General features: G+C 45.5%; 1 protein-coding gene across 3 annotated transcripts in view; it reads left to right on the top strand.

Moving 5' to 3' along the window:
* RAD54B (RAD54 homolog B) overlaps positions 1-25,136 on the top strand; it is a 429,314-nt gene that overhangs the window by 268,537 nt on the left and 135,641 nt on the right. For all 3 annotated transcript variants that reach the window (XM_069220480.1, XM_069220479.1, XM_069220481.1), the window contains one exon: positions 4,081-4,288. In XM_069220480.1, coding sequence (XP_069076581.1) covers positions 4,081-4,288 — 208 coding nt within the window. The remainder of the gene's footprint in view (positions 1-4,080; positions 4,289-25,136) is intronic.

Raw genomic sequence — 25,136 nt, 5'->3', positions numbered from 1 at the left:
GCAGGGATTCCCTGATACCCCCCCCCCCCCCCCCAATTCAAGCTTAAAAGTTTTTTTTTTATAACTATGGTGATGATTGTAGCAAATCCTGCGATTGCTTTGTTCCCCCCCCCCCCCTCCCACCCCCTGGGGGTCCAGGCCTAGGGGGCATTGCCATAAAATAGGAGGGGTGCGCATGGGGCCCCCTTCCAAGTGCTTATCAAAGCCCTGGGGACTGCCACCTCTCTGGGGCACTGGTGATCAACTATGTGGGGGTGGCAACATGGCACACCCTGGGGACTGCCACCTTCCCAGGGCCAAAGTACATAAAGTAGTGCAGGGAGCCCGTGTCTCCCCCCCCCCCCTCACTGTAGCCCCCTGGACAACCACCTCCCCAGGGCAACTCAGTAAGCAGGCCCCCACTTCCCTGGGGCAAATCATGCTAAAATAATGGGGGGGGCCCATGTGGACGCCCACTCACAGTCATGGAGACTGCACCCACCTCTCACCTCCAGGGCAATACATTTTCTATTACTGCGGAGGGTGTACTGCCACCTCCTCAAAATTAATGTTGGGGGGGAGGGGGGCACTCGCGTCCCCCCAGGTCCAAACACCTTCACCCCACCCCCAGCCGAGTGGACCACAACCTCCCTGGGCAATTCAGTCAATTTAAATGGGAGCCACGTTGCCCCTCCCCCGCAGCCCTAGGGACTGCCATCTTCCCAGGGCCAAAGTACATAAAGTAGTGCAGGGAGCCCGTGCGCCCCACATTCCCCCCCCCCCACCCCTTACTGCAGCCTCCTGGACAACCACCTCCCCAGGGCAACTCAGTAAGCAGGCCCCCACTTTCCAGGGCAAATCATGCTAAAATAATGGGGGGGCCCATGTGGATGCCCACCCGCAGTCCTGGAGACTGCACCCACCTCTCACCCCCAGGGCAATACATTTTCTATTACTGCGGAGGGCGTACTGCCACCTCCTCAAAATTAATGTTTGGGGGGGGCACTCGCGGCCCCCGAGGTCCAAACACCCTCCCCGCCCCCCCACAGCCCAGTAGACCACAACCTCCCTGGGCAATTCAGTCAATTTAAATGGGAGCCACGTTGCCCCTCCCCCGCAGCCCTAGGGACTGCCATCTTCCCGTGGCTGAAATAAATTACTGAAGGGTGTCCACCCTTGGGAGGTTAAATTAAAGGCACAGATGGTTCCCACACAGGAAGTGTAGTCCTTTATTCACCTTGTCACTTTTGCACTGCGCCACCACTGAGTAGGAGCACCTTTATGAGATAGTAGTTATTACTTGACTTTTAAGATTGCTTTTGCTGTAATAAATATGCATTAAATGTCTGAATAATCCCTAATTGTGAGAAGGGTTCTTTTGAAAAACGATTGCCTTGGAAGTCAAGGGCTACACTTCTCCCGTGGGGACGATCTGTGCATTTATTCTATATTACACCGGAGTCCCTGGGTTATGAGGTATCACCCCTTTTTCTGACACTATCACCCTCGGGGGCAGAAGTTTGCTTTTGCTTTGTTGGAGCTGACAGCTCCTACTAAGCAAAAGCAAGCACACCTCTACTTTCTGCAAGCGGAGCTGTCAAACAGTTCCCGTTTGCAGAAAGTGGAATTTTCATCTGTTTCCCTGCATGCAAATATGCATTCAGGGAAACAGATGAAAACATAGCTCCCGCAAGCAGGGAGCTGCTGTTTCCTTATGGCTCCACTGGAGGTACTGTCACTTTCTCTCCCATCCTGTGGCCTAGTGGTTAAAGTCTCAGTCCCCTACACCAAGGGTTAAGGGTTCCATTCTAGATGTGTCAGTGGTCATTTCCCTCCTTTAATTTATTTTCAACTTCAAATATTTAAGGTACCTACCGAAAGGTGATCTCACTCTTTTTACATTTTATTGTTCAATTTGTCCAGATAGATCTTATTATGAGTATAAATATATAATTTATCAAAGCCTAAAAAACTTCTCCCGCTCTCTCTGGACACTGCATTGGAAAGAATCACCTGTGGCCTCGTGGTTGCTACAACTATAACTTGCACTCTTGCCATGCAGTGCTCATTGCCACAGATATTACAGCACTCATGACAGCGTCTATGACGACATTAAAAATACAAATGTAACATTTGCAGTCAGATTTTAAAGAAAAAACTTTGCATGGCGGGGGCACAAGATATAGTTACCTTAGGTGCTGAGTTACTTCTACTTGAAATAACTCTAACTATAACAGATGAATTTCTATGGTTTCGTGTGAGTAAATTCAGAACCTAACTATATCGCCCCTGCAACCTTAGATTTTTTAAGTATGTGTGTGTGTATATATATATATATATATATATATTTTGTAATTATTTTTTTGATGGATGGCTAGATAGATAGATGTATTGTAAAGTGAACCGTTGCACATTTATTCAGGGCACTTTACAACAGGGCCAATGTCTTTCGACCTTTGTTGTCTTGTTCCGGGTTTATGAGTCTGTTAGTTTTACAATATATAGAATAGGCCCGTCCTGCCTTCAGTGTGGCATTATGGGGCTAGTAGTCTCTTAAAATACATAATCAGTTTCTAAACCATGTTTCACATCTAAAAAAAAAAAAATTTTAAACACTATGACCCTCATTATAACTTTGGCGGTAAGTGCCGCCTACCAACACGGCGACGGCCACCAAAAGACCGTCGCCGCGACTAACATCCGTCCGCCATAATATGACCACAGCCGTATTTCCACCACAGGAAGGGCGGAAATCCAGCTGTGGCCATGCCGGCGGACGGGATTAAGTTGGTGCCAGCAGCGCCACACCAGTAGACCGCCGCCAGACGTATTATGAAAAATAATACGGCTGGTGGTGTTCTGCTTGCGTGCGCTGCTGGCCGGGGCTCCCGTCCCCTGCCAGAAGACCCCCCGTTTTCAGGTAAGTGGGGTTTCTTACAGGGGAGGGTGTTGGGGGGAATGTTGTGTGGGGGGGTGTGCATGAATGTGTTAGTGTGCGTGAATGCGAATGATTGTGTAGTGTTGCTTGCGTGTGTGCATGTGTGAGAATGCGTGAATGAATGGAAATGTGAATGCATGTCTGCGTGTAAGTTTGGATGTGTGTACGGATGTGCACATGAATGAATGGATGCATGCGTGTATGAATCCATGTATGCCTGTGTGAGTGTGTGAATACGTGGTGTGTGCCTGCGAGTGTGCATGTATGGAGGAGGATTGGAAGAGGGGTGGCGCAGATGGAGGAGGGTGGGGGGTTGTCTGGGGAGTGTTGGGGGGTGCTCTTACCAGTGACAGGGAAGGAATTCCTTGTCACTGGTAGGGCCTACCCCCATAGTTTTCGTGGCATTACGAACCACAAAACCCATGGCGGTAGTCAAGGTCATAATGCCGCCGGTGGGACAGTAGCGGCCGCTGGATTGGACATTATCTCCAGCCCGGATGCTACTGCCATGGTGGTCGGTGTGGTACATTGGCGGGTTGGCTTCACCCAGCCTGCCAATGTCATAATGTGGCGGTATGTACCGCCAGCCTGTTGGCGGTACTACTGCTACGTTTCAACCGACCGTGGGGTCATAATGACCCCCTATGTATCAATTTGGCAACTCAATTTATCTTGTGCATGATAGACCATCCTGTTGGAACGGTTTGAGTAGTGCCACCTTAGAATCTGCTGCTGGGCCAGCACATGGGCTTAGTTATATCCTTGGAATGCCCTCATGGGGAAGTGCACAGGTATGAAAGCCTTCGTTCACTTTATGGATTTCCAAGGTTATTTGAGGATTTATTTTGGTCAACATCCAACTTACCCTTAAATCTATTACACAAATTAAGCTGATAGAGATGCTCTGAGTACAACTACAGACTAGTCAGTGGGGCCAATCTCCAGAACTACACGAGGGCACATCTGTCCTGTTTCTCAAGTATGTCTTTTATTCATATAAATGCATTGCTTGTTTTACCATGAACACACAAAATGCTGGCTTGTGTTACATTTCTGAAGTTGGATGGCCTGGTGGAGATAAATGGGCATTGATAAAAGTACTAGTTGTCAAAAGTGAACTGCAGCCATAATAGCTTAACAATAAAGACCTTTTTTCTTTCCAGGATCACAGAATAGAAGAGTTCATTCTTTCCCCACTCTATTCAGTCCTGATCATCAGCTATGAAATGTTGTTACGGTCCTTGGAACAAATCCACAGTGTAGAGTTTAACCTGGTTATTTGTGATGAAGGTCATCGGTTAAAGAACAGCACTATTAAGACCGCTTCTGCCCTGAACAGCCTGTCGTGCCAAAAAACCATCATACTTACTGGTGAGATATCAACGTTGTTATTACTTAATATTTCTTGTGCCTTTTTAATAATTTCCAATGAAGTAAAAGTTGAACTGTTACAACGGTTTCTACCAGGGTACCCCAGAGCTCTAAACTGGCCACTGTCCTCTTTCTTCTCTATCTTGAGTCACTAAGCCTAGTGCTTGAGGGTACAGTTGTGCCCACCAACCAGTATATAGATAATACATAACTGTACATCAAAACCCTATCCTTCACACCCTCTCTCACAACATTACCGAAAGCAAACGCTGGATGTGGGATAACTTTCTGCAGCTAAAATTGAATTCATTCCATTTTCCGACAAACAGAGAAATGTTTCTGACAGTCTCAACAGGGATATCTTTGAGCCATATCTTGCTTCTTCAGTCTGATCGCCTGGATTTACTCTTGACCCCTCTCTGTTGTTCAGCCGCAGATTATCAAGACCAGTTAAGTCTACTGATTTCCATTTGCCCCATCTACAGAAAAGCAAAAACATGTCTCCCCCTCCCAGCTGAAAAATGACTCACACTTGCTAGTCCAATCTCTTGTCGGGACTGTGCAAATGTAATTTTGGCTGGCATACTAAAGTCATCTCTTCCGCGGACAAATAAGTATTTAATTCTGTTGCCTGTCTCCATCTCGTTCCAAAAACTTCAGACACATCACATCCATTCTTTAGGAGCTGCATTGGCTCCTTATAGATGAGAGAATAAACTTAAAAATGACAAGCCTTGCATATAAAGCCATGCATCTAAGTCATCTCCCATATCTAGCCAGTCTTTTCAACATCTCCAACATCTCCGAGAGCCAAAAAGGTCTTGTAAGAAATTGGGTTATTAGTTGGGGAAGGATGGGAGTCCTTCACAAGAAATAGGTCCACAGTTGTCTTAGTATTGGAAACCAATTGCTCAATTGTAGCACTTTACTCACTCAGGTTAGTAAAGCAGAGTAGTCCAAAACCAATTGAGGGGAGGTGGTGTACACTAGCAGTCCAAATTCGCTGGCACACAACAATCACACTGAATACATTTTTGTCCAGTTTGTGCTTTTTCATTTAAAATGGGAAAAATACATGTATTACACACACTACAAAATACTACACATTAAATTACAAATATATACATCAGGTAGATGGAAATACCTTTAGTGAAACTTTCATATTATTTTTCAGCCCTAGTGGGTCCTGAACCCTAATCTCAAAGGCCCCAACCTATACCACATAAAAAACATATTATAAAGGGGGGCATTATATATAAGGCGGGTCTACTGGCTTTGTCAAGGGATCACCAAATTAAGATTCACGATTAAAACAAAAGGAATCAATACCCATTTTCAAATGTTGTTGTTATTTTTTGCAAGGTTCATTAACAAACATTGTCAAAGTATTTGGAATAACATATTGTAATTCAAATGAACCATAAACATGTGGCTTAGTCTTCGTTCACTGTCTGCAGCCCACATCATGTAGCTTTAGGACTAGCCACTAGTGGTCTCTGCACTCCAGAATCCCAGAGCAAACGTTGCAGCTCCGGGAGTGATTTAAAACAACACAAACCTTTCTAGAAGCCTTGAACTAAACATGCTCTGAGACTTGGGCAATGTTTTATTAGCAAATCCTGGGGGATCTGCATGCACTTTCTGCAGCCCCTAAATCATGGTTCAAACAGTTGGTGATGCTCTTGCCCTTCTTGGGGGTCACCACTTACAACACAATATTCAAATTAGGTCTTCTCCTCTTTCCTGCTGGTGAGGGTGTCTTGCACAGCCACTCCATTACAAGCCAGCAGAACATCCTCCTACCCGCACTTCCAGGCCTCATGGTCTCCTAGCCGTCTTGCAGAGCAGTGGGGGCTAGTGGAATATAGGTATACCCAACTGGTTCTCAGAGAGCATAAGGAGGATTAGCACCACTGGCCCTAGAGGGACCCATCCTAATCATTGGAGCTAGCTTGAGGCAAAGTCCTTAGTCCATCTTAGCAGGGAATCAGGTGGCGTCTCTTACCAGCTGGCTATTCTTTCCGATAATGTTGTTGGAGAGATCCAGAGTCTTCTCAACTGTCTCTTCCTTATGCAGGGGTTTTTAAGTGAGGTTGGAAAGTTCTAGATGCCAGGCACCCCTGGCCAGTCTTAGGATGCCAAATCTCCCCTTCACTTCTGTCTCAACCCTCCTGCACAGCATGCAGGGACAATCCATCATGGCAACTTGAAGTTTTCTCTGGAAAGAGCTCCTCTGAGGGCCTCAAATTTGGCTCTTGTTGACATCACGGCCTCACCCCTTCCCACCAAAATATTCAAAGGTGAGCATTTCCTGTGTTGACTCCAGAGGTCTAGCCCTCCTCCTTTGTTCTAGTGCAGTATAGCAAGCTAATTATCAGATGCAGATTTTCCTCTCCACCCCTTCCTTTCCAAGGAACTGAATCAGTCAGTGGTACCTGCCCCTTTTTCCAGAGAGGCCTTTGTCCCATCTCTTTGGGAGCGTAGTAATTAACTGCACAACAAGGTGGGGGGGGGGAACGGGATAAAGGACAACTGGAATCTGATTATGAGCTGAACCAGAAAAAATAGGACAGTTCATGTAGCCTTACAAGATGTTGCAGGCCTCAAACATTCTGCTCGCTATGGTGAGTCATATTTTACCAGGTCGAGCTATTTTTAAAGCATACACACCCCTTCTCTGTTCAGGTCAAAAGTCTGTTTGTCTTACAATTATTTTTCCTTCTAATTGCAGAGTTCCAGGATTTTGTCAGTTTTTTCCTAACACATGACATTTAAATAGCTAAGTCCTCTCTACAAAAGTTTCTAAATGTATTTCAGTAGTTGTGAAATCTAAACGTTTGTACTTCTGGGTGATGAAAACAAATATTTTAATTGGGTGAAAACAGATCAGAACACTTGACTTGGTGATACTTAAAGAATAAATATGTTTTCTGAAACCAGATTTTCACAGATTTGGTAATACAATATATGGTTTTATCAGTAAAGCCGCAGGCTAGTTGGAAGGATTTTGGACATTTCTTTGAAATCTTCTGTCTGTAAATGACAGTGTGTGACGACATCATGCTTTAGTAATATATTGATCAAAAATGAATGTTTAAACATAAGTACACACGAAAGTACGGGGTTCTCTAGAAGCGGACGTCGCGGATATTAGCGTAGTCCTAGGTTGAATGTATTCCTATTTGGAAGGGTAACGTCAGTGGAATGTCAGTTGGAAATTACCGAGTGGGACAGCGAGGGGTGGGAAGAAGGGAATTTCCTTTTACGGACTAGGTGGTCTCACACACTATATAGTGTCATGCTTCATCATTTGACCACCTAGACCCACCCAGGTAGGACAGTGCCACCTGGGCGGACTCAACCTCACTGTTAAAGGAACAGGAGGGAGTGCGTAAATAAACTTGTTTCTGGAAAGATCGGGATCCAGCTAATCTACTGAAAAACTAAAAACACCTAAGCAGACACCTGTGAAGAGCAACAAATTTAATGGTGGTGTCTGTCTGGTGTAGTTAAAAAGGGGGGTTGGGACACCTCTGTGAGGACAAGGACTCACAGGGTCACCTAACTAATTACTAGCCAACATGTTTCTGCCCTCAAAAATGAGCCAATGAAGGTCTCGGGGCATTCGTCAGGGCCTAGGATCCCTACGTCTCACGTTGGAGGAAAATACTCTATGGGGAAATCAAAGAGTGAGAAAATGAAAAAAGAATGATCTACATTACCCAAGGAATTACCTTGAGGCGGCCCTTTTCTTAGAGGCAGCTAGCCTCTGGTATCCAGGAGGGGGAGTGTCCCCTTATAGTCACACATACATCAAAGGGGACGCTCGCCGTGCGCCTACTTCGTCCTCTCCTTGGACCGCTTGTGACAAGCCTCTAAGAAAAGGGCCGCCTCAAGGTAATTCCTTGGGTAATGTAGATCATTCTTTTTTCCCATAGAGTATTTTCCTCCAACGTGAGACGTAGGAATCCTAGGCCCTGACGAATGCCCCGAGACCTTCATTGGCTCATTTTTGAGGGCAGAAACATGTTGGCTAGTAATTAGTTAGGTGACCCTGTGAGTCCTTGTCCTCACAGAGGTGTCCCAACCCCCCTTTTTAACTACACCAGACAGACACCACCATTAAATTTGTTGCTCTTCACAGGTGTCTGCTTAGGTGTTTTTAGTTTTTCAGTAGATTAGCTGGATCCCGATCTTTCCAGAAACAAGTTTATTTACGCACTCCCTCCTGTTCCTTTAACAGTGAGGTTGAGTCCGCCCAGGTGGCACTGTCCTACCTGGGTGGGTCTAGGTGGTCAAATGATGAAGCATGACACTATATAGTGTGTGAGACCACCTAGTCCGTAAAAGGAAATTCCCTTCTTCCCACCCCTCGCTGTCCCACTCGGTAATTTCCAACTGACATTCCACTGACGTTACCCTTCCAAATAGGAATACATTCAACCTAGGACTACGCTAATATCCGCGACGTCCGCTTCTAGAGAACCCCGTACTTTCGTGTGTACTTTGAATTATAGGGAGCTAAGTACGGAGTGTTCCTCCATAGTTATCCCCCCTCCTCCCTCTTCCTCTCTCCATGTGTAATGATGTTTAAACATAAGCCCTCCTGCCCTGGTAGCAATGCTATTAGTAAACTAAGAGGCAAGTAATGGATCATGTGTCCCCTATATGTAGACTAGATTATTTTTTATACATGTTGCAAACTTATAGTCTATTTAATGAAACATAGATGTTTTTTGTACAGCAGAAATGCTGCGCTCACATATTTGAAGGTACACTCATATGTGAGAATGAAGAAAAAGGCGACTTGGAAAACTAAAATATTTGCTTAGGATCACGGAATTTGAGACTTGTTTACGGGTCAAGTACATTACAGTTATGTTCGAGTAGATTATTCAAGTTACTGGCCCTGCAGGTCTAGTAACATTTTTATGATATTTCGAGCCCTGTGTTGATTTAGTGTGTTTTAAGCAGCAAATTAAATCTCAGTGTGTGTGTTCTATCCTAGTTTGACACCTTGCTGGACTGTGTAGGCTTAAGAAGAGACAAACTGACATTTAGGGCAGTTTTCGCCTATATGTATAATACAGTGATAGCACTACACATTGTCTTGTAAGCCCTACTGATGTATCTGTGAATGCCATCTATTATAAGGCCTACTCCGGGTCAGCACCTATCCTTGCAGAGCCCCTCAGTGTCAGGCTACCTGTGTGCACTTACCAGACTGTGCACAAAGATAGTCTCACGTGTGCAGCCCGCACACGTGCTCATGTGTAACCAGCCGAGTCTCCCTTGCCCTAGCTGCTCTGCAGTGCCCTTATCTTCCAAAGCCAGACATTGACAGTTGTGAAGCTCAGGCTCAAAAGTCGTTGTCAAAAACGAAAAATCTTGGTGGGCTAAGTAGACGGAACCCATGTGTTAAAAACAGACAGTGAAAGTCACCGTTAGCCACAATCACCCTGCACCCAGTTTCCGATATTACTAGCAGCACGTGCCTTTTCTGTGAGTGTAAATAAGAGAATATGATAAATTATATTTGTATTATTGGAATAATCATTTAGAATTGATCTTTATTAAGTTATTTATAGAACTCTGGCAGTGCTCTGCTGTCCATAGGTGAGATTCGCACACTAATCATATAATAAATAAATGCAACAGGCTTAGGTTTTAGATATGATTCTCTTTACAATTTAAAAAAACTTTGACAAACCCATTAAATCTGTCTTTGTGTTAACAGTGCTCAGATGAGCACAGAATATTAGTGTTGTGCCAATTTCTAATTTACCACATGGCACCCTAAAACTTGTGTATAGACTTAGAAGGCACAGAAAGTGGCAGGTTACACAGAGACAAGGAACAAATAGACTGTATACAGTTGTATACACTTTTGTTTAAATGCATTATTACATTAGACACATTCCCATGGGCTTTGACAATGTTTATTTTTTCTTAATGGGTTGTCCTAAGTGTAAAGTGTATACCTGGACTTAAGCCTCATTCCCACTGTCCTGCGGGGCTCAAGCTCTACCGCATTGTTGAGGTCCAACAAGGCAGTAACTGATATCGAATTTCCCGTTTTCCAATTTAGAGGGCACATGAGTTAAAAGTTTAGACTGTACTGTTTCTAGTGGTGCATGTTGTGATGCATATGGTTGGTCACTGTCTGTAGAGGCAGAGTTGATAAAAAATAGATTGGAATGTGGCACCAGTAGTCTAGGCATCATCTCATTACTTTTTTGTGGTAATTATTTGGGTTTTGTTTTGTACAATAAACAATGTGTCTCAGGTATATCACCATAGACATATCATGCTTATAGATCCATACAATGCATTGCAGTCCTGCTGGTATACAAATATCCATCTTTAAAATCAAGACATGGAAACATCTAAAAACAATTTAAAAGGTATTATAAGCAGCTTTCTAATAGCCCATATGGTGATATTGTAGAGGGGGTGGAAGGGGAAATGTCTTGAAGGTGCGTACTGGATTAAACATTGACTATCAATTCTTATGTACAAGACGGTAGTCATCTCCATTATGTTAAGTTTATTTTAACTGCAAGACTAATTGATGGAAGGGTTGATGTAGTTCATGTGAATTCTATTATGTTATGACCAGGTTCTGACTTTCCTAAAGGAATAGCACCATTTTCTTTGCCTAGTTAAACTTCATACTATCTGCTACCTCCTACGGTGGTGGTTTCGTGTGTGTTATGGCTCCCAGCTTAAACTTCTCTGTGAAGTTGAATGATCATCCGTTATACTTGTTGTTACTTAGTTTGCTTTGCTGTCTGTTGGGTTTTCGCTAGACTGGTGTACTCAGCTCTTTCCTCCTTTGTGCAGAAAAGTTGTTTAGAAAATTGGGAAGCCTATCTTTAAACTCTAAACTTTGCACTTGTATAGCGCACTACTCACCCATTAGGGTCTCAAGGCGCTGTACTCATACCGCTATGGAACCTCTCCTGGCTTTTCCCTGTGAGGTGCCCACTCCTGGGCACCCCCAGGGTGAAGCCAGGCATCCAAGCGCTGGTGGGGCCGTTGTGGAGATTAAGCAAGCTATTGCCCAGAGTTGCAGAGTGGGACCCATTAATTAGATTAGGCACTGAGGCGAGAATTATCTGGTCCAAGGGAATTGAGCCCAAGATCTGCTGAAGCGGGACTTGAACCCTGTTCTTGAGCCAGATCTCTGCTTCAGGGTCTGCCGCTCTAACCATTGTGCCACACTTCTCCCCACCTGTATGTCATTTAGTCATCTGTGGCCGTTTTGTGGTCTTCAGTAAGCCATTATTCTTGTGTGTGTGTGTGGACTGGTGATACTTCAGAGTCATAAAAACATATTTTCAACGTGCTAATACTGCCAATAACCGTACCTCCAAAGAGAACAAAAATCAGAAGTATACAGAATTTCCAGTTTACTTGAAGTGGACAGGTTTTGATTGAAGGATACATTTAACATATAATATAATATATATAGCAAGCCAGTAACCTAACACGGCCAGTCTATTACATATGTATTAAAAAACATTCTGCCTGTTGTAATCTCCAACATTGTGCATCTTGAGTCAACCTTGCACCAATCAATTTATCTACGGTTAGTGAAGAATTTAAAAATGAATGAATTCTAATGTGATTTTTCTGATACCATTGTCATGGAGTTCTAAAGTCTGGGACTAGTCCATTTTGCTGTACTTGCGCTTCAGGTATACGGGCCACCTGTTCTTTAGATACTCATTCAAATGCTTCGAGCAAAGAGGATTTCCTACGTTTTTATAGATTACTGACAATGCAATGCAAGGCTCAAATACTTAATTATGGGAGATGCTGGGATGTCACATGAGAGTAATCCTAACTTGCTAATAAAACAGTGATGAAATTGAAAATATCTTTATTTTTGGGATATCAGTAGATTGCGCTCTTTTTGTACTAGTGAATATTGTATTCGTTTGTTGCCCTCCATTAGTTGTGCAGGGATGGAGATGCCAGTTGCCTTCCGTAGATGCCATTGGAGACTATTGTTCTCTATCCCGATGGCTGTGTTTTGCCATATGAGTCTGTGAATTCTTGCATCTATCTTCATTGCTTTATGTGCTAACCATGTTCTCACCTTGGATTGAGGTATATGATTACTAGTTAATTGTGAGTGTTTTTTTGTTGCATTCAACGCAGTCATCCTGTAAGCGTTCTTCCAGGGACAACCAAAATGATACATCAGTGGCATTTAGGAGCATGTGTGCTAGCTGTGACAGGTGTAGTGCAGTGTGATAGTATTATGCGCAGGGTAGTCCCAGACCTCCAGTTTGCTCGCAGTTTGTACCGTTGTAGTTTTGGGTTCTTATTGTCCCATACAAAAGACCCAATGCATTTATCTATTGTCCGTAAGATGATAGACGGTACTCTTAATGGTCCTATCGGTATTAATGGGTGTAAATATATCCAAGGTATATTATCGTTGGATGTCTTGTCAATTAGTTGAAGTAAGTTGTAACTTACTCCTTTCTCTAGCCCTCCACTTACGTAAATCCATCAAATCTTTATTTGGTTTATTTGGTTTCTGTTAAAAAAAAATGTGTCCCTCTATGGAGGCTGGAGCAGTGATTACAGACGTAGTTATTCCCCCAGTTCGTTTTGTAGCCCAAACTATGCTGAAAATCAGTGATTATTTCCATGAAGCTGGCATGAATGATTCCAAGACTGAGAGCATGCAGTATTATGTCACCTGCGTGGAGTAATGATTTACATGCTCCGACTGGTGTAACAATCCCTTTTGTCAACTGCAATTGATGTATGACAGTTCCTAGCTATTCAAGAGCTAATCAAAACAGAAATGGGGACAACAGTTAACCCTGCCTTGTTCTTCAATGAAAGGTAAAGAGTCAGACAAGAAGTCTCTACAGTTTACATGTTCTTTGGAAGCATTGTATAACCACTGCACTTTGGTGATGAAATCCATGCGTAACCCAGCTCTGTGCAGTGGTCTTAACAAATTGTACCTTTTGTCCTGTCAAATCTCTTTTTGTCCAGGGAGAATGCCTGTGATTGAGCATCATTCAACGTCCACAATAGGTGTGACTGTGTGTGCATATGATGCCTGGAGGATCTGCCAGGGATAAATCAGAAGTTCCCCATAAATCCTACCTGAGAATGGTGTATCAATGATTAAAACACTTTTTAAGCTTATTTGCTAGGATTTTGGCAATTCTTAAAATATCTACATTCAACAGCAAAATGAGTAACTGCTGCAGTAAAGTTTTTGTTTACTGGTCTTGGACGGACTTTGTTAGAGCCATCTGTTAAGTAACCTTTAGTTTCTGCTTTTTTGTAAACACTGTATAGTATTTCTACCATATCCTCTCTACACCATCTGTAGAACTCTCCCGGGAAGCCATCTTCTCCAGGCGCTTTGTTGTACAGTAATTCTGAAATGACAACTGCTATTTTGTCTTTTATTTTGGTTGTAACGAGTTATCTTTCTTTGTATGGAGTTTAATGTCTCATGGACAAAATTCTTCCTTCTAGGTCATTTTCTGATTCATAGCTATAAACTCCTAATACGTATAATGGCTAAGTAGATGTTCTGACTCAATACAATTGGCACTGCCTCCTCCTTAGCTGGGCCTAAGCTGGGCTGCAAGAAGCCTTCTATCCCTCCCCCCCCTCCATAACTATGAACTTTAAGCCTGTATGATGCATATTCTGTTTTGGAGTGTAGAGTGTGTTCAAACGTTTTTTAAAAACTTTACTTGTCATTGTTTTTTAATCATACCATGCAGGCACATATCAATACACTCCGTCAGTAGATAATGATACAGGATGCATAATATATCTACTCATTGTGATTACCAAACATCACAATTATTGTGCCCGCTGGCCCAGTTTTCATGTACAATGATACAAATAAACATGTTTTGAAATACAAACAGAAGTCTATAGCCAGGAACAATCGCTAGTGTATGGGGGGAGGTAGGGCGTGAATGATCTGCTGCATATTCGAGTAGGTATGGGTCAGGTAGCTGAGTCTTGGGAGCCTAGTTTCAGAATGTAAGTTTGCAAGGGTTGCCCTATGTCTTGTGGCCTGGAGGTGGGTGGTGGTAAAGATGCGTATAGCTAACTCATGGTGTCGCAGTACATGAGGCTTTGAATCTAGTCTGTTATCTTTGGTAGGTATTGACTCCCCTAGTGTATGGCTACCTCACGTTTGGCCAACAGTAAAGCTATGTTAACAAATCGGCGTACTGTTTTGGGTACGTCCAACACATAACCCAGCAAGGCCAACAGAGGAGTGGGCTCAAGTGTTGTGTTTGTCATCAGGGCCAGACGGTCTAATACCCCCTCCAAAAGGGGGCAACACAACCACAGATCCATGTCATATGGGCAAAGTCTGCCACAGGTGTCTGGAATATTAGGTAATCAGATGAACGTGCAGGGTTGATTTGTGCCTTGGTCACTCGTGTGTTACATGCCTTCTGCAGGAATTTTTAGTGGAGGACTTTGTGACAGTGGTTGAAGGATACAAGTCGCGTCTGTGCACAGCATGCATGCCAAACATTATCAGTTAATGGATCTTCCAGCTCTGTTTCCCATGTATTCCTAAGCTTGGACTCGCAACAACAGGAGGTAGATGTAAGTATGATATATTTTGGAAATTATCCTACTCCCATCACTGTCCATAATTACTAAAGTCAGCCGTATGAATTTGCCAGGGGGCAAAGGATAAATGGGTGCAATGCATTCTGGAGTCACTGTAGTATGAAATAATCCATGTATGTGGTGTCGCGATAGTCTTCCGTATGGCAAAACACATGCCCATCTGGGAAGAAATCCCTGAATATATGTACAGCGTGAGTTGTCAATGTGCGATTAACCAGCTTCTTGCGCATTATGGGAGGCAGGCATTGGCTACCAGTTGGAGTGCATGGGGAAAAAAGCATCCTGCCGCCCAGTATCTTAGAAAGTTTCCTCCAGATCCAACTAGTGGTGGAAAAGGGCTGGATATCATTCTGGCCAAGGGACAGTCCCGCTGGTAGCAGGGCCTGCAGTGGTGTTGGGCCGCCAGGTCTCGTTCCGGTTTGGCATTAGGGATGTGGGCATCTGTGTAGTACCAGTGTTGTGCGTACTGCCACTAGACTGCCAGATAATATAATTGAAAATGTGGAACTCCAAACCCCTTATGGTTGTATTGGAGTGCCGAAGAGTCCCAGCCAAATCTGGGTTGTTTGCCCACCCAGAATAGCCCCAGCAGTATACTTCTTAATGAAGCAAAAAAGGAGTGGGATAGGGATATTCTGGAAAAGGTATAAGAAGCGGGGCAGTACCACCATTTTCATAATAGCAATGCGACCAGCCATTGGCAGCGGTAGTTGAATCCACTAATCTACTTGCGCATTCAGCTTATCCACCGCTGGACCATAATTGAATCATATGTTTTGTTCCTTATCCTGATGAATATGAATGCCCAGATAGTGTACAGCGTCAGTACACTATGTCAGTGGGAGCTTACAGTGTACCAGGGCGGTTGCATCTGTAAGCTGAAATAGTTCCAATTTGGCCCAATTAATGTGTAAACCTGAGAAGGTACCGAAATAGGCTATTTCGCTGAGGATCGGTACCAAATCAGGTTGGTGTAAGAATAACAATATGTCATCACCATATAGGGAGATTAGAAGCTGGTCTGGTTTAAACTGCAAACCCCTGTGTAGATGCCTCTCCTGTAAGTGTTGGACTGGGGTTCCGTTGCAGTTATAAAAAGCACCTGCGATAGGAGGGCACCCCTGCCCTGTCCCCCTAAAAATTACAAAAGGGGGAGACAGTGCACCATTCACTCTGAGCCGGGCTGCCGGCTGAGTGTAGAGGAGCTTCATCAGAGATTTGAAGTTACGTGGAATGCCCAATTTGTTGAGGGTAGCGTGGAGAAATGGCCACTCTAGCGAATCAAATGCTTTCTCCGCGTCTAACCATTCCAGGGCAGCTGGTATAATTGGGGACACTATTGAGTACCGCAGATACCGTGCGCAAGTTAAGTGACGTTGATCTGTTTAAGACAAAGCCCTACAGAGCTGGGGAGATAATCTGGTCCATCAGCAGGACCCGTCGGGAGGGGCAGCATTTTGGCCAGTATTTTACTGTCGAAATTCAGCAATGATAGTGGTCAATACAACCCGCATTGCTGTGGGTCCTAGCCTGGTTTTAAAAGTAAACTACTGACCGCTTGGCGCATAGTGGGTGGAAGTATGCCCATTTCCAAGGCTTCTAAATACACAGACAGTAGATGGGGAGTTAGGATATGCTTGCAAGTATTGTAAAACATACCCATGTAGCCATCAAGGCCTGGTGCCTTGGAACAGTCCATGGAATCAATGGCCAGGATAATTTCCTCAGTGGTAAAAGGTTCACTTAAGAACTGCTCATGTGCAGTATCACGATGGCTGCTTCTTCTAGGTTTGCCGCCAACTCCGTGTTGTCAGCACCCAGGTGAAAAGTGAGAGTGTCAAATTGCGCATCTATGGCTCTTAAGCCCACACATAGTTCACATCCATTCCCTTGTCTTGTATGCAGGTCTCGCAGCACCCCAGAGTGTTTGGCTATGCATAAGTCCCTAATGTAAGCTTTAAAGGTCTCCCACAGTATGGCCTGGGTTTGAAGTGAATCCTTATTGAACTCAAAATACTCAAGGATTGCGGAGTGGAGTTTGGTGTGGACCAGTTCGCCATGTACTGACATATTGGCGAAGCGCCATTAGCATTCCAGACCCCTCTTTACAGGGATATGCAGTGTAACCACTACAGAGGAGTGGTCGAAAAGTCTGCATTGAGGTGCTTTACGGACCTAATCTGTGGGGTAAGTGTGACTGATAGGAGCCAATAATCAATACGTGTCCAAGTGTTGTGAAAAGCAGAATGGAATGTGTAGGCTAGGGCTGCCTCTTGTCGCAGTTGCCACGGGTCCTTGAGTTTATATGCAGCACAGATGATCTGCAGGATTCTGAGCGAGCGGGTCTGGGTGGTGGTGTCTAAGATGAGATCCATGAGCATGTTAAAATCACCTCCCAATATAATGTGGTCTGCCTCGATAGGGGCAATTAAGATTTGTAGTGTCTGGAAAAACTCTGGTGTGTCCGTATTAGGGGCATATATATTGATCAGCAGCCCAATGTACCCCGCTATGGTTCCAGTTACCAAGACAAATCTGCCCTTATGATCAGTGCTGGTGGTGTGGGGATGGAAGGGTTGACTTTTATGAATCAGCATGCACACTCCCTGGGAATAAGTGCTACAACTGGAAAAAGTTGCGATGGGAACCCCAGAAAGCTGGGAAAGTGTGCAGGTTGTGAAGGAGGATGAGTCTCCTGTAAGAAGGCTATTTGTGCCAATGTCTCTGTAAATATTGCAGGACTTGCTTGCGCTTTAGCAGGTTAATAAGGCCACAAAGTTTCCAGGACAGCTTTGTGATATTAGCAGTTGGGTTTGAGACATTTCGTACTGTCGTCATCCAGGAGTTGGGGTGAGTTGTGGTGCATCATATATGGTATGCGAGTATTTGAAGTGTACAAATGCAACATAATAAGAACAGACATTTCAGCAAACATAATCCTCCCACCACCCATACATGGCAAGAACATGCCTAGCGAATCCCAATTATATCAAAACAAAAAACAAGAACAAATATCCATCTAAGACAATGTGATGTACACTGCAGGGTAGTGGCAACACCACAGCAGGTGACCCCAGATGTAGAAGTATGAAACATTGTTCAAACATCCTAGATGGGTCAATTGATCATCGCATCATCTAACATAATGGCTAGGCAACCAGTAGCAATGCAATGTAGGACATAGTCTCTGGACATTATCAATCCAATAGGGCAGGGAGTCTCTTCAGTCAGGCGGGAAAGGTTTCATACTGGCAGCGAGTTGGGAGCCTGGTGGGGAGTCGCCTGATGTTTGGGCTTCAGGAAAGTACTGTACTTGACCCTTTGCTTGCAGAACACCAATGTGTCGGCCGAGTTGTCAAAATAGCGGGGCTTGCCATCCACATCTGCTCAGAACTGGATTGAATAGAGCATGCTGTACCGAAGCCCCAATTTGCACAGAGCAGCCTTACCTTTGGTAAATTTGCGTCAGGCCTCCTGGACTGTGACTGTGAAGTCAGAGAAGAGTGATACAGTAGTCCCTTGGTACTGGAGAGAGACCAGTTCATGCGCCATGCATAGTCCTTTGTCTCAGTAATTAAGGAGCCAGGCGATGATCAGCCGTGCGCCCCGGACAGGGCATGGGCTGAGGGATCTGTGGGCGCGTTCAACTACAAAGGTGGATGTAAAGTCCTGGCTCCCTAGCAGGTCAGAAAGTAGGCGCTCCATGAACAGGTCTGGCGGCCTGTATTTGTTGCTTCCACAATACCCTGGATAAGAAGATTATTGTGACGCCCCCTGGCTTCCAAGTCTTAATTTTTTATGACCACTGCTCTAAGTCGTGACTCCAGTTTGTCCAGCTGTTTTACTGCTGTGGTTGTGACATCTTCTAGTGCAGAGATTCTTTCTTCCACCCCTTCCAGACGTGTATTCTGCTTGTCGATACACTCTTTCATGCGGTCCAGTCGAGATGTGAGACAGTCAAATTGCGCATCTATCACTCGAAAGCCTGAATGTAGTTCAGTCATAATCGCATCCATTTTCTTGGTTTGTTGAGACTCGGGCCCCCCTGTTGTGTCTCCTTCCATAAGTGGCCCTGGCCCGAGCAGTCAGTCGCCTTGTGTTTCTCAAAGGGCAGCTTGAGTTGTTTTAGATTGCCCAAGCCACTGCACATGCAAACGCAACTTAGTGCCTCATGTGGTCATGGTCGCAGAATGTTTGCAGGGGTTGTGTGATACCACTGAGCATGTCTTAATTGGTGACAAGGCAAATAGGCCCTAAATGTGGTTTTCCAGTCTCTTTTAACTTCCAGAAGGTTGGGAGGGCAAGTAATTGGCCATCAGGCAGTGGCAGGGTAATGCAGAATATTTGATTTCGTGTTGCTTTCACCCTGACCAGTAGAGAGTACACCACGGATCCCTCAGCGATTGCAGGGGGGTTCCCAGTCTCTCTGGAGGGGCATCGGATTATGTGCAATGCTCTCGCCCCGCAGTCTAATCCCCCCAAAGAAGGGGTCTCCCCCAGAAGTTTGTAGGCGGGGGTTGATGGCAACAGTGGTGTCAAGGCCCTTTCAAAATTTAAGCCTACCACTGCAGCCTTGGAAGGTTGGAGAGGGGTTTACCGCGCTTCATGTGCCGAACAGGTTGTGGTTCGCGGTGCCGCCAACACCCTAGTCAATGTGGGCCACCGCCCATGTAGCCGATCGGTGTAGACAGCCGAGGCCGCGCATGCAGGCAGAGGAGGGTAATCACAGTGGCAGGCCTCCTACCACGTCTCCTCCTGATATGCCCGACGAGAAACAAGGCGCACAGGCACGTCGCACAAAGCACTGGCCGCACGTCCTGCTCACCCTGCACCTCAAGCTCGCCCACAGACCCCTTTCCCTGCAGGGCCTCTGAGGCGCAAAGCAGTTGGTACATGTGCGTCCCACACCCGTGCTGCGGTAGCTTCAGGATCATGTTAGAGCACAGCCCCCGCTGCCGCTCAGCATCACCCGCAAAAACAACAAGTGATGGACGGAATGCTAAACATTGTCAAACATTCACCCCCAGTCACAGATCTGGGTTTAATCCATCGTTTTTTTGCTGCCCATGCCATTCCAGTTTGGACCCAGCCATATGCAAATCAGTCTTGACCCTGTTCCCCATGGGAACAGTCCAGCCCGAACTGCTAAGCCAGGTCTTCCCTGGACTGGAAACAAGCATCCTGGGACCGGTTTCGGGGTTTCACCCCTCATCAGCCAGGCTAGCTTGAATCCAGTGGCATGGGAAGCACGGGACCCACGTCTGGGCATACCCTTCCCACTTAGGGCGACAAATGCAAAAACAACAAGTGATGGACGGAATGCTGAACATTGTCAAACATTCACCCCCAGTCACAGATCTGGGTTTAATCCATCGTTTTTTTGCTGCCCATGCCATTCCAGTTTGGACCCAGCCATATGCAAATCAGTCTTGACCCTGTTCCCCATGGGAACAGTCCAGCCCGAACTGGTCAGGTTCAGCTCACGGTAGATCTATCGATATTTCAGGGACCCCTTCCGGTTGCAAACTAGGACCTGGTCCGCTGGAGCTTCATTGCCGCACTGCCATTTTGGTCGCCGGCGTGGCCACGCCCTCGAGTGTGTTCAAACTTAATTTGCCCCGTTCCTATTTTAGTTGACGAGATACAGTGTCAGTTCAGAGTCCTAATATCCATTTCTAAGCATTTTTGTTTCTATTTTCTCTGTGCATCCTCGATGACTGCAACTCTTAGTAGTTGTATCCTGATTGTTGCCTTCCTGAACATTAGTAGGGAATTTTAGTTTTGCTGTTTTCCAGGGCAGTTTAAAATGGGTCATATTTAATATACATACGTTTCTAGTCAAATTATTTCCCCAATGCAGTTGGACTGGCATACGGTCCGATACGGCAGTTTTCAAAATTTGATAGTCACGTATTCAGGTTGTCAGTGACTATGAAGTTAGGAAGTCTTTCCATGAGATTGTACCATGAGTGTACGAGCGGAATGTGTATTCTTTGTTAGTGCGATGAGTAAGGCACCTTATGTGAAGGAAGCCATAAGTCTGTTTGCATGCCTAAATGTCCTCTTGTTGTTTGATGACTCTTTCTGACCTGTTTTGCCTAGGAGTGGGTACTGGGCCAGATTCCAATCACCTCCAATGATCTTAAGTGTGTTTCCAAATTCTGAGAGGATTCTAGACAACGTAGAGAGGAAAGTCATTTTTGTTTAGTTTTGGGAGCATAGATTGAACCTACAACCAGTTGCTTCTCTCCTTTTTAAAATTTTATTAATGCAAATATGCCTCCTTCATATGTCCACATTTTCATTGCTGTACAGTAGATTTCTGTATTACTACGGCTAGCCCACATTTATTTAAGCAGGCAGGATTATTCGATGGACTACTATTGCCCTCCTACCAAGTCTTTTTTTCAGTTTTTCAAATTTTGCCTGAGATATGGGCATCTTGTATTAGTACTATGTCTGCCTACTTTGAAGCTAAGTAAGTTAAAACTTTCTTTCTTTTTGCTTAACAGTGAAACCTTTCACTTTCCAGACAGACCATTAACACTGAGGAAAATTATCATCAGTAGAGTTGGCGCCATCATTTGCACAAAAAATAGGAAGCACGTGGGGCGGGGGTTATGGAGTCTTGAATGTCCCTCCGATCGTGTGTTATAAGTTATTGTTGTTATATTTTTATTTAGTACAATTTCCGGGTAGATAATTTCAGTTGTATTGTATAGACAAGGAAGGCTGCCATTTTCTGATATATTTGCAGACTGTGTAGATGACACTGTTGGTGGTAACTGTATGGTTTTGGGATGCAGGGAGTTATGGGTGCTTTGGTCTTTGGAGCAAGAGGATACATGTATTCCAAGATAAAATGAACACAGGAACTGTGCCTTATTCCACGTAGTTATACATAGGACCAGCAACCCAAATCTCAAAATGAAGGAAGGGGGAGATGTAGAGATGAAGAGAAAAAAGGCAAGGTGTCAGGTTTTTCGTAAAAGAAGTGGCAACTAGGAAATAACAAATGTCTCCTTCTAAAAACTTTAATATAAAGTGTAATCTGGGCTAAATCTCGTTTCTAGTCCAAATGCCACAGGCAGATTAAATATCTGTGTTTTCTCAGTGCGTTCAGACATCAGCTGCAGTAATCTGTGATATGTAGTCAGCTGGCCGACCATTATTCGTAAGTGGTGGTTATGGTACCTTTGATATGTGGGGGTCATTGGGTATGGGTATCGATCTAGGATAGGACTTCACTGATTGTATCTTGAACATGATGTTCCCCTACCCGGCCAAAGTACTTGGGAAGGCCATCAACCAACAGGACATTGAATATCTGGAGGAAAACCACTTACTTGACGTCTCCCAATCAGGATTCCGCGCCAACACAGCACTGAGAACGCACTGTTCGCTGCCACAGATGACATACAGGCTGTGTCTCATCTATGGCCAAGCCCTCTATGGCAGCTCCTCCACCCATCTCCTCAGAAGACTGCAGACCTTACAGAATGCTGTAGCCAGACTCATCCTGGGCCTCACTAAATGAACCCAGATCACCCCCACCTCAGAAAGTTCCCCTGGCTTCAAATCCAGAAGAGATGTCAGTTCCTTACCTTTGTCTACAAAGCTCTGCATGGTTAAGGACCAGCCTACATCAACCATGGGCTGAACTTCCGCATACCAACCAGACACCTGCGCAACTCCTCGCTTGCCAAGGCCCACACTCCCTGCATTCATTGCTGCTGCTCTTTCTCCTACATCGATGCCAAAACCTGGAACGACCTGCCCTTTCATCTCCGAAGAGCCCCCTCCCTGGCAGTCTTCAGAAAGAAACTCAAGACCTGGCTTTTCGACTGGGGCACAGCAACTGCAGCACCCAGATACCCCTAGGGGTGACAGTGCTGCACTTTACAAATGGTTGATTGATTGTTGTGGTCTTTTTGGTAGGCTGGGAGAGAATGGTGGTGGTTTATGAATTGTGTGATAAAGGTATCCTTACTTGGGTAGTTTAGGTTTGGCTCTTTTTAGTCTATGTCGAGGAAAAGGGGTGTGGCAGCCTGTTGTGCCTCTCTTGCTGGCAGCTGTTTTTGATGCTGTTATCCCCACTGTATTAGCAGCTCAGGGCTTTTCTGTGTTTGCAACTGTGGTCTCTGATATTTCTGCCTTGCTGGCGGATGGTTTTTGTTGGAAATGGCCCTTTTTGCAGGGTTATCCCCAAACTTTTTGCCTTCCTCCTCCTATTTTTTTTAGGTATGTTTTTGCTGGTTTATTTTCTCTGCGCACTTTACCACTGCTAATCAGTGCTAAAGGGCAAGTGCTCCTTATAGAAATTGTACTGTTGATTGGTTTATCCATGATTGGCATATTTGATTTACTAGTAAAATGCACTAGAGGTGCCCAGGGCCTGTAAATCAAATGCTACTAGTGGGCCTGCAACACTGGTTGTGCCACCCACATTAGTAGCCCTGTAAACATGACTCAGACCTGCCATTGCAGTGTCTGTGTGTGCAGTTTTAAACTGCCAATTCAACTTGGCAAGTGCACCCACTTGCCAGGCCTCAACCTTCCCTTTTGCTACATGTAAGGCACCCCTAAGCTAGGCCCTAGATAGCCCCATGGGCAGGGTGCAGTGTATGTTTAAGGTAGGACATATACTAGTCTGTTTTATATGTCCTAACAGTGAAATACTGCCAAATTCGATTTTCACTGTGCAAGGCCTATCTCTCTCATAGGTTAACATGGGGGCTGCCTTTAAATATCCTTAAAGTGCAGATTCTCTTTGAGAGCAGATACAAATTTGGAGTTTAGGGTCTCTGAGCTCACAATTTAAAAATACATCTTTTAGTGAAGTTGGTTTTTAGATTGTTAGTTTGAAAATGCCACTTTTAGAAAGTAGGCATTTTCTTGCTTAATCCATTCTATGACTCTGCCTGTTTGTGGATTCCCCGTCTCGGTCAGTTTGACAGTTGGGCTGTTCATACCTCTCCTCTAGACAGTGACACAAAGGGGGCTGGGGTGTAGCCTGCATATCTTGATTAGCCATCTGCGCTGGAGGGGAGGAGTGGTCACTCATACCTGAAAGGACTGTGCCTGCCCTCACACAATGCCGTCTCCGACCCCCTGGTGAGTGTCTGGGGCCTGGCCTGGACAAGGAAGGATCTTGCAAACACTTGAGACTTTGCTTTGAAGTTTGCCAACCTCTAAGGCAGAACTGAGTATAAGAAGAAGACCCAAAACCCCAGACTTTTAGAATCTTTCTGGAACCAAGAGGAACCTCTGCCCAGGAGAAGAGCTGAAGGAGGAGTACTGTCCCTTGGCTGTGTTGCTTTGCTCGACTGGCCTGCAGTTGCTGCTTCTGACTGAAAAGAGTGGAAAGGGTGAACTTTGCTGTGTGTCCTGCTTGAGAAAATTCTCCAAGGGCTTGGAGTAGAGCTTGCCTCCTGTTTGGAAGTCTCAGGGATACCAAATACTTCAGTTTCCTTGATCTGCAGCACTGGGAACTGTGTTTTGTGCTGTACAAGAGGAGAACCCACTGCAAAGCCGCTGGCCGGCACAGTGACCAGCCGAAGCCACATAGTCGCATTTCCCCGCTTCGCACTACAACCCTGGTTTCACTGACGCTGTCATCGGATGACTTCACCGAGCCGCTGCTCACACCGCGACCTGTGGGCCCTGCACTCCGGCATCGCCTGCTCACACCGCAGCCTGGGCATCCCCGACGACGACACTCCTGCTGACACCGGTGCCACATGCCGGTGGACACCGCTCGTGAGGTACACATAGCACCGTCCCATCCTGCATTGCAGCTCCGGTCCACCGATGCCAGCACCTCCGACTCCTGCGTCGTCACCGGGCATCCTTCCTGCACCGTGCCCTGTGGACACCGCTCATGAGGGTCACGAAGCACCGTCCCGTCCCGCACCGCTGGCTTGGGCCTACCGACGACAGTGCTTCAGCTACGATGATGCCGCTGCCTGCACCGTGACCTGTGGACACCGCACGTTGCACCGCCCCGCTTCACATCGCAGTCCTGGTCTCACCGACGCCACTGGACCCCATCACTGAGCCACTGCCTGCACATGACCTCTGGGCACCGCACGTCGCATCGTCCCACTTTGCACCGCAGCCCCGACGCCATCCACGCCGGGGCACCTGACTTTATCAGCCTGGAGTTCGATCTGCAAGGCATGTGACCTCAAGGGCCCGACGA

The sequence above is a fragment of the Pleurodeles waltl genome, chromosome 2_2, assembly GCF_031143425.1.
Source record: "Pleurodeles waltl isolate 20211129_DDA chromosome 2_2, aPleWal1.hap1.20221129, whole genome shotgun sequence".
In the NCBI taxonomy this organism is placed as follows: domain Eukaryota; kingdom Metazoa; phylum Chordata; class Amphibia; order Caudata; family Salamandridae; genus Pleurodeles; species Pleurodeles waltl.
Note: the sequence above shows the minus strand (reverse complement) of the source record. Positions and strands in the feature narration are given on the sequence as shown.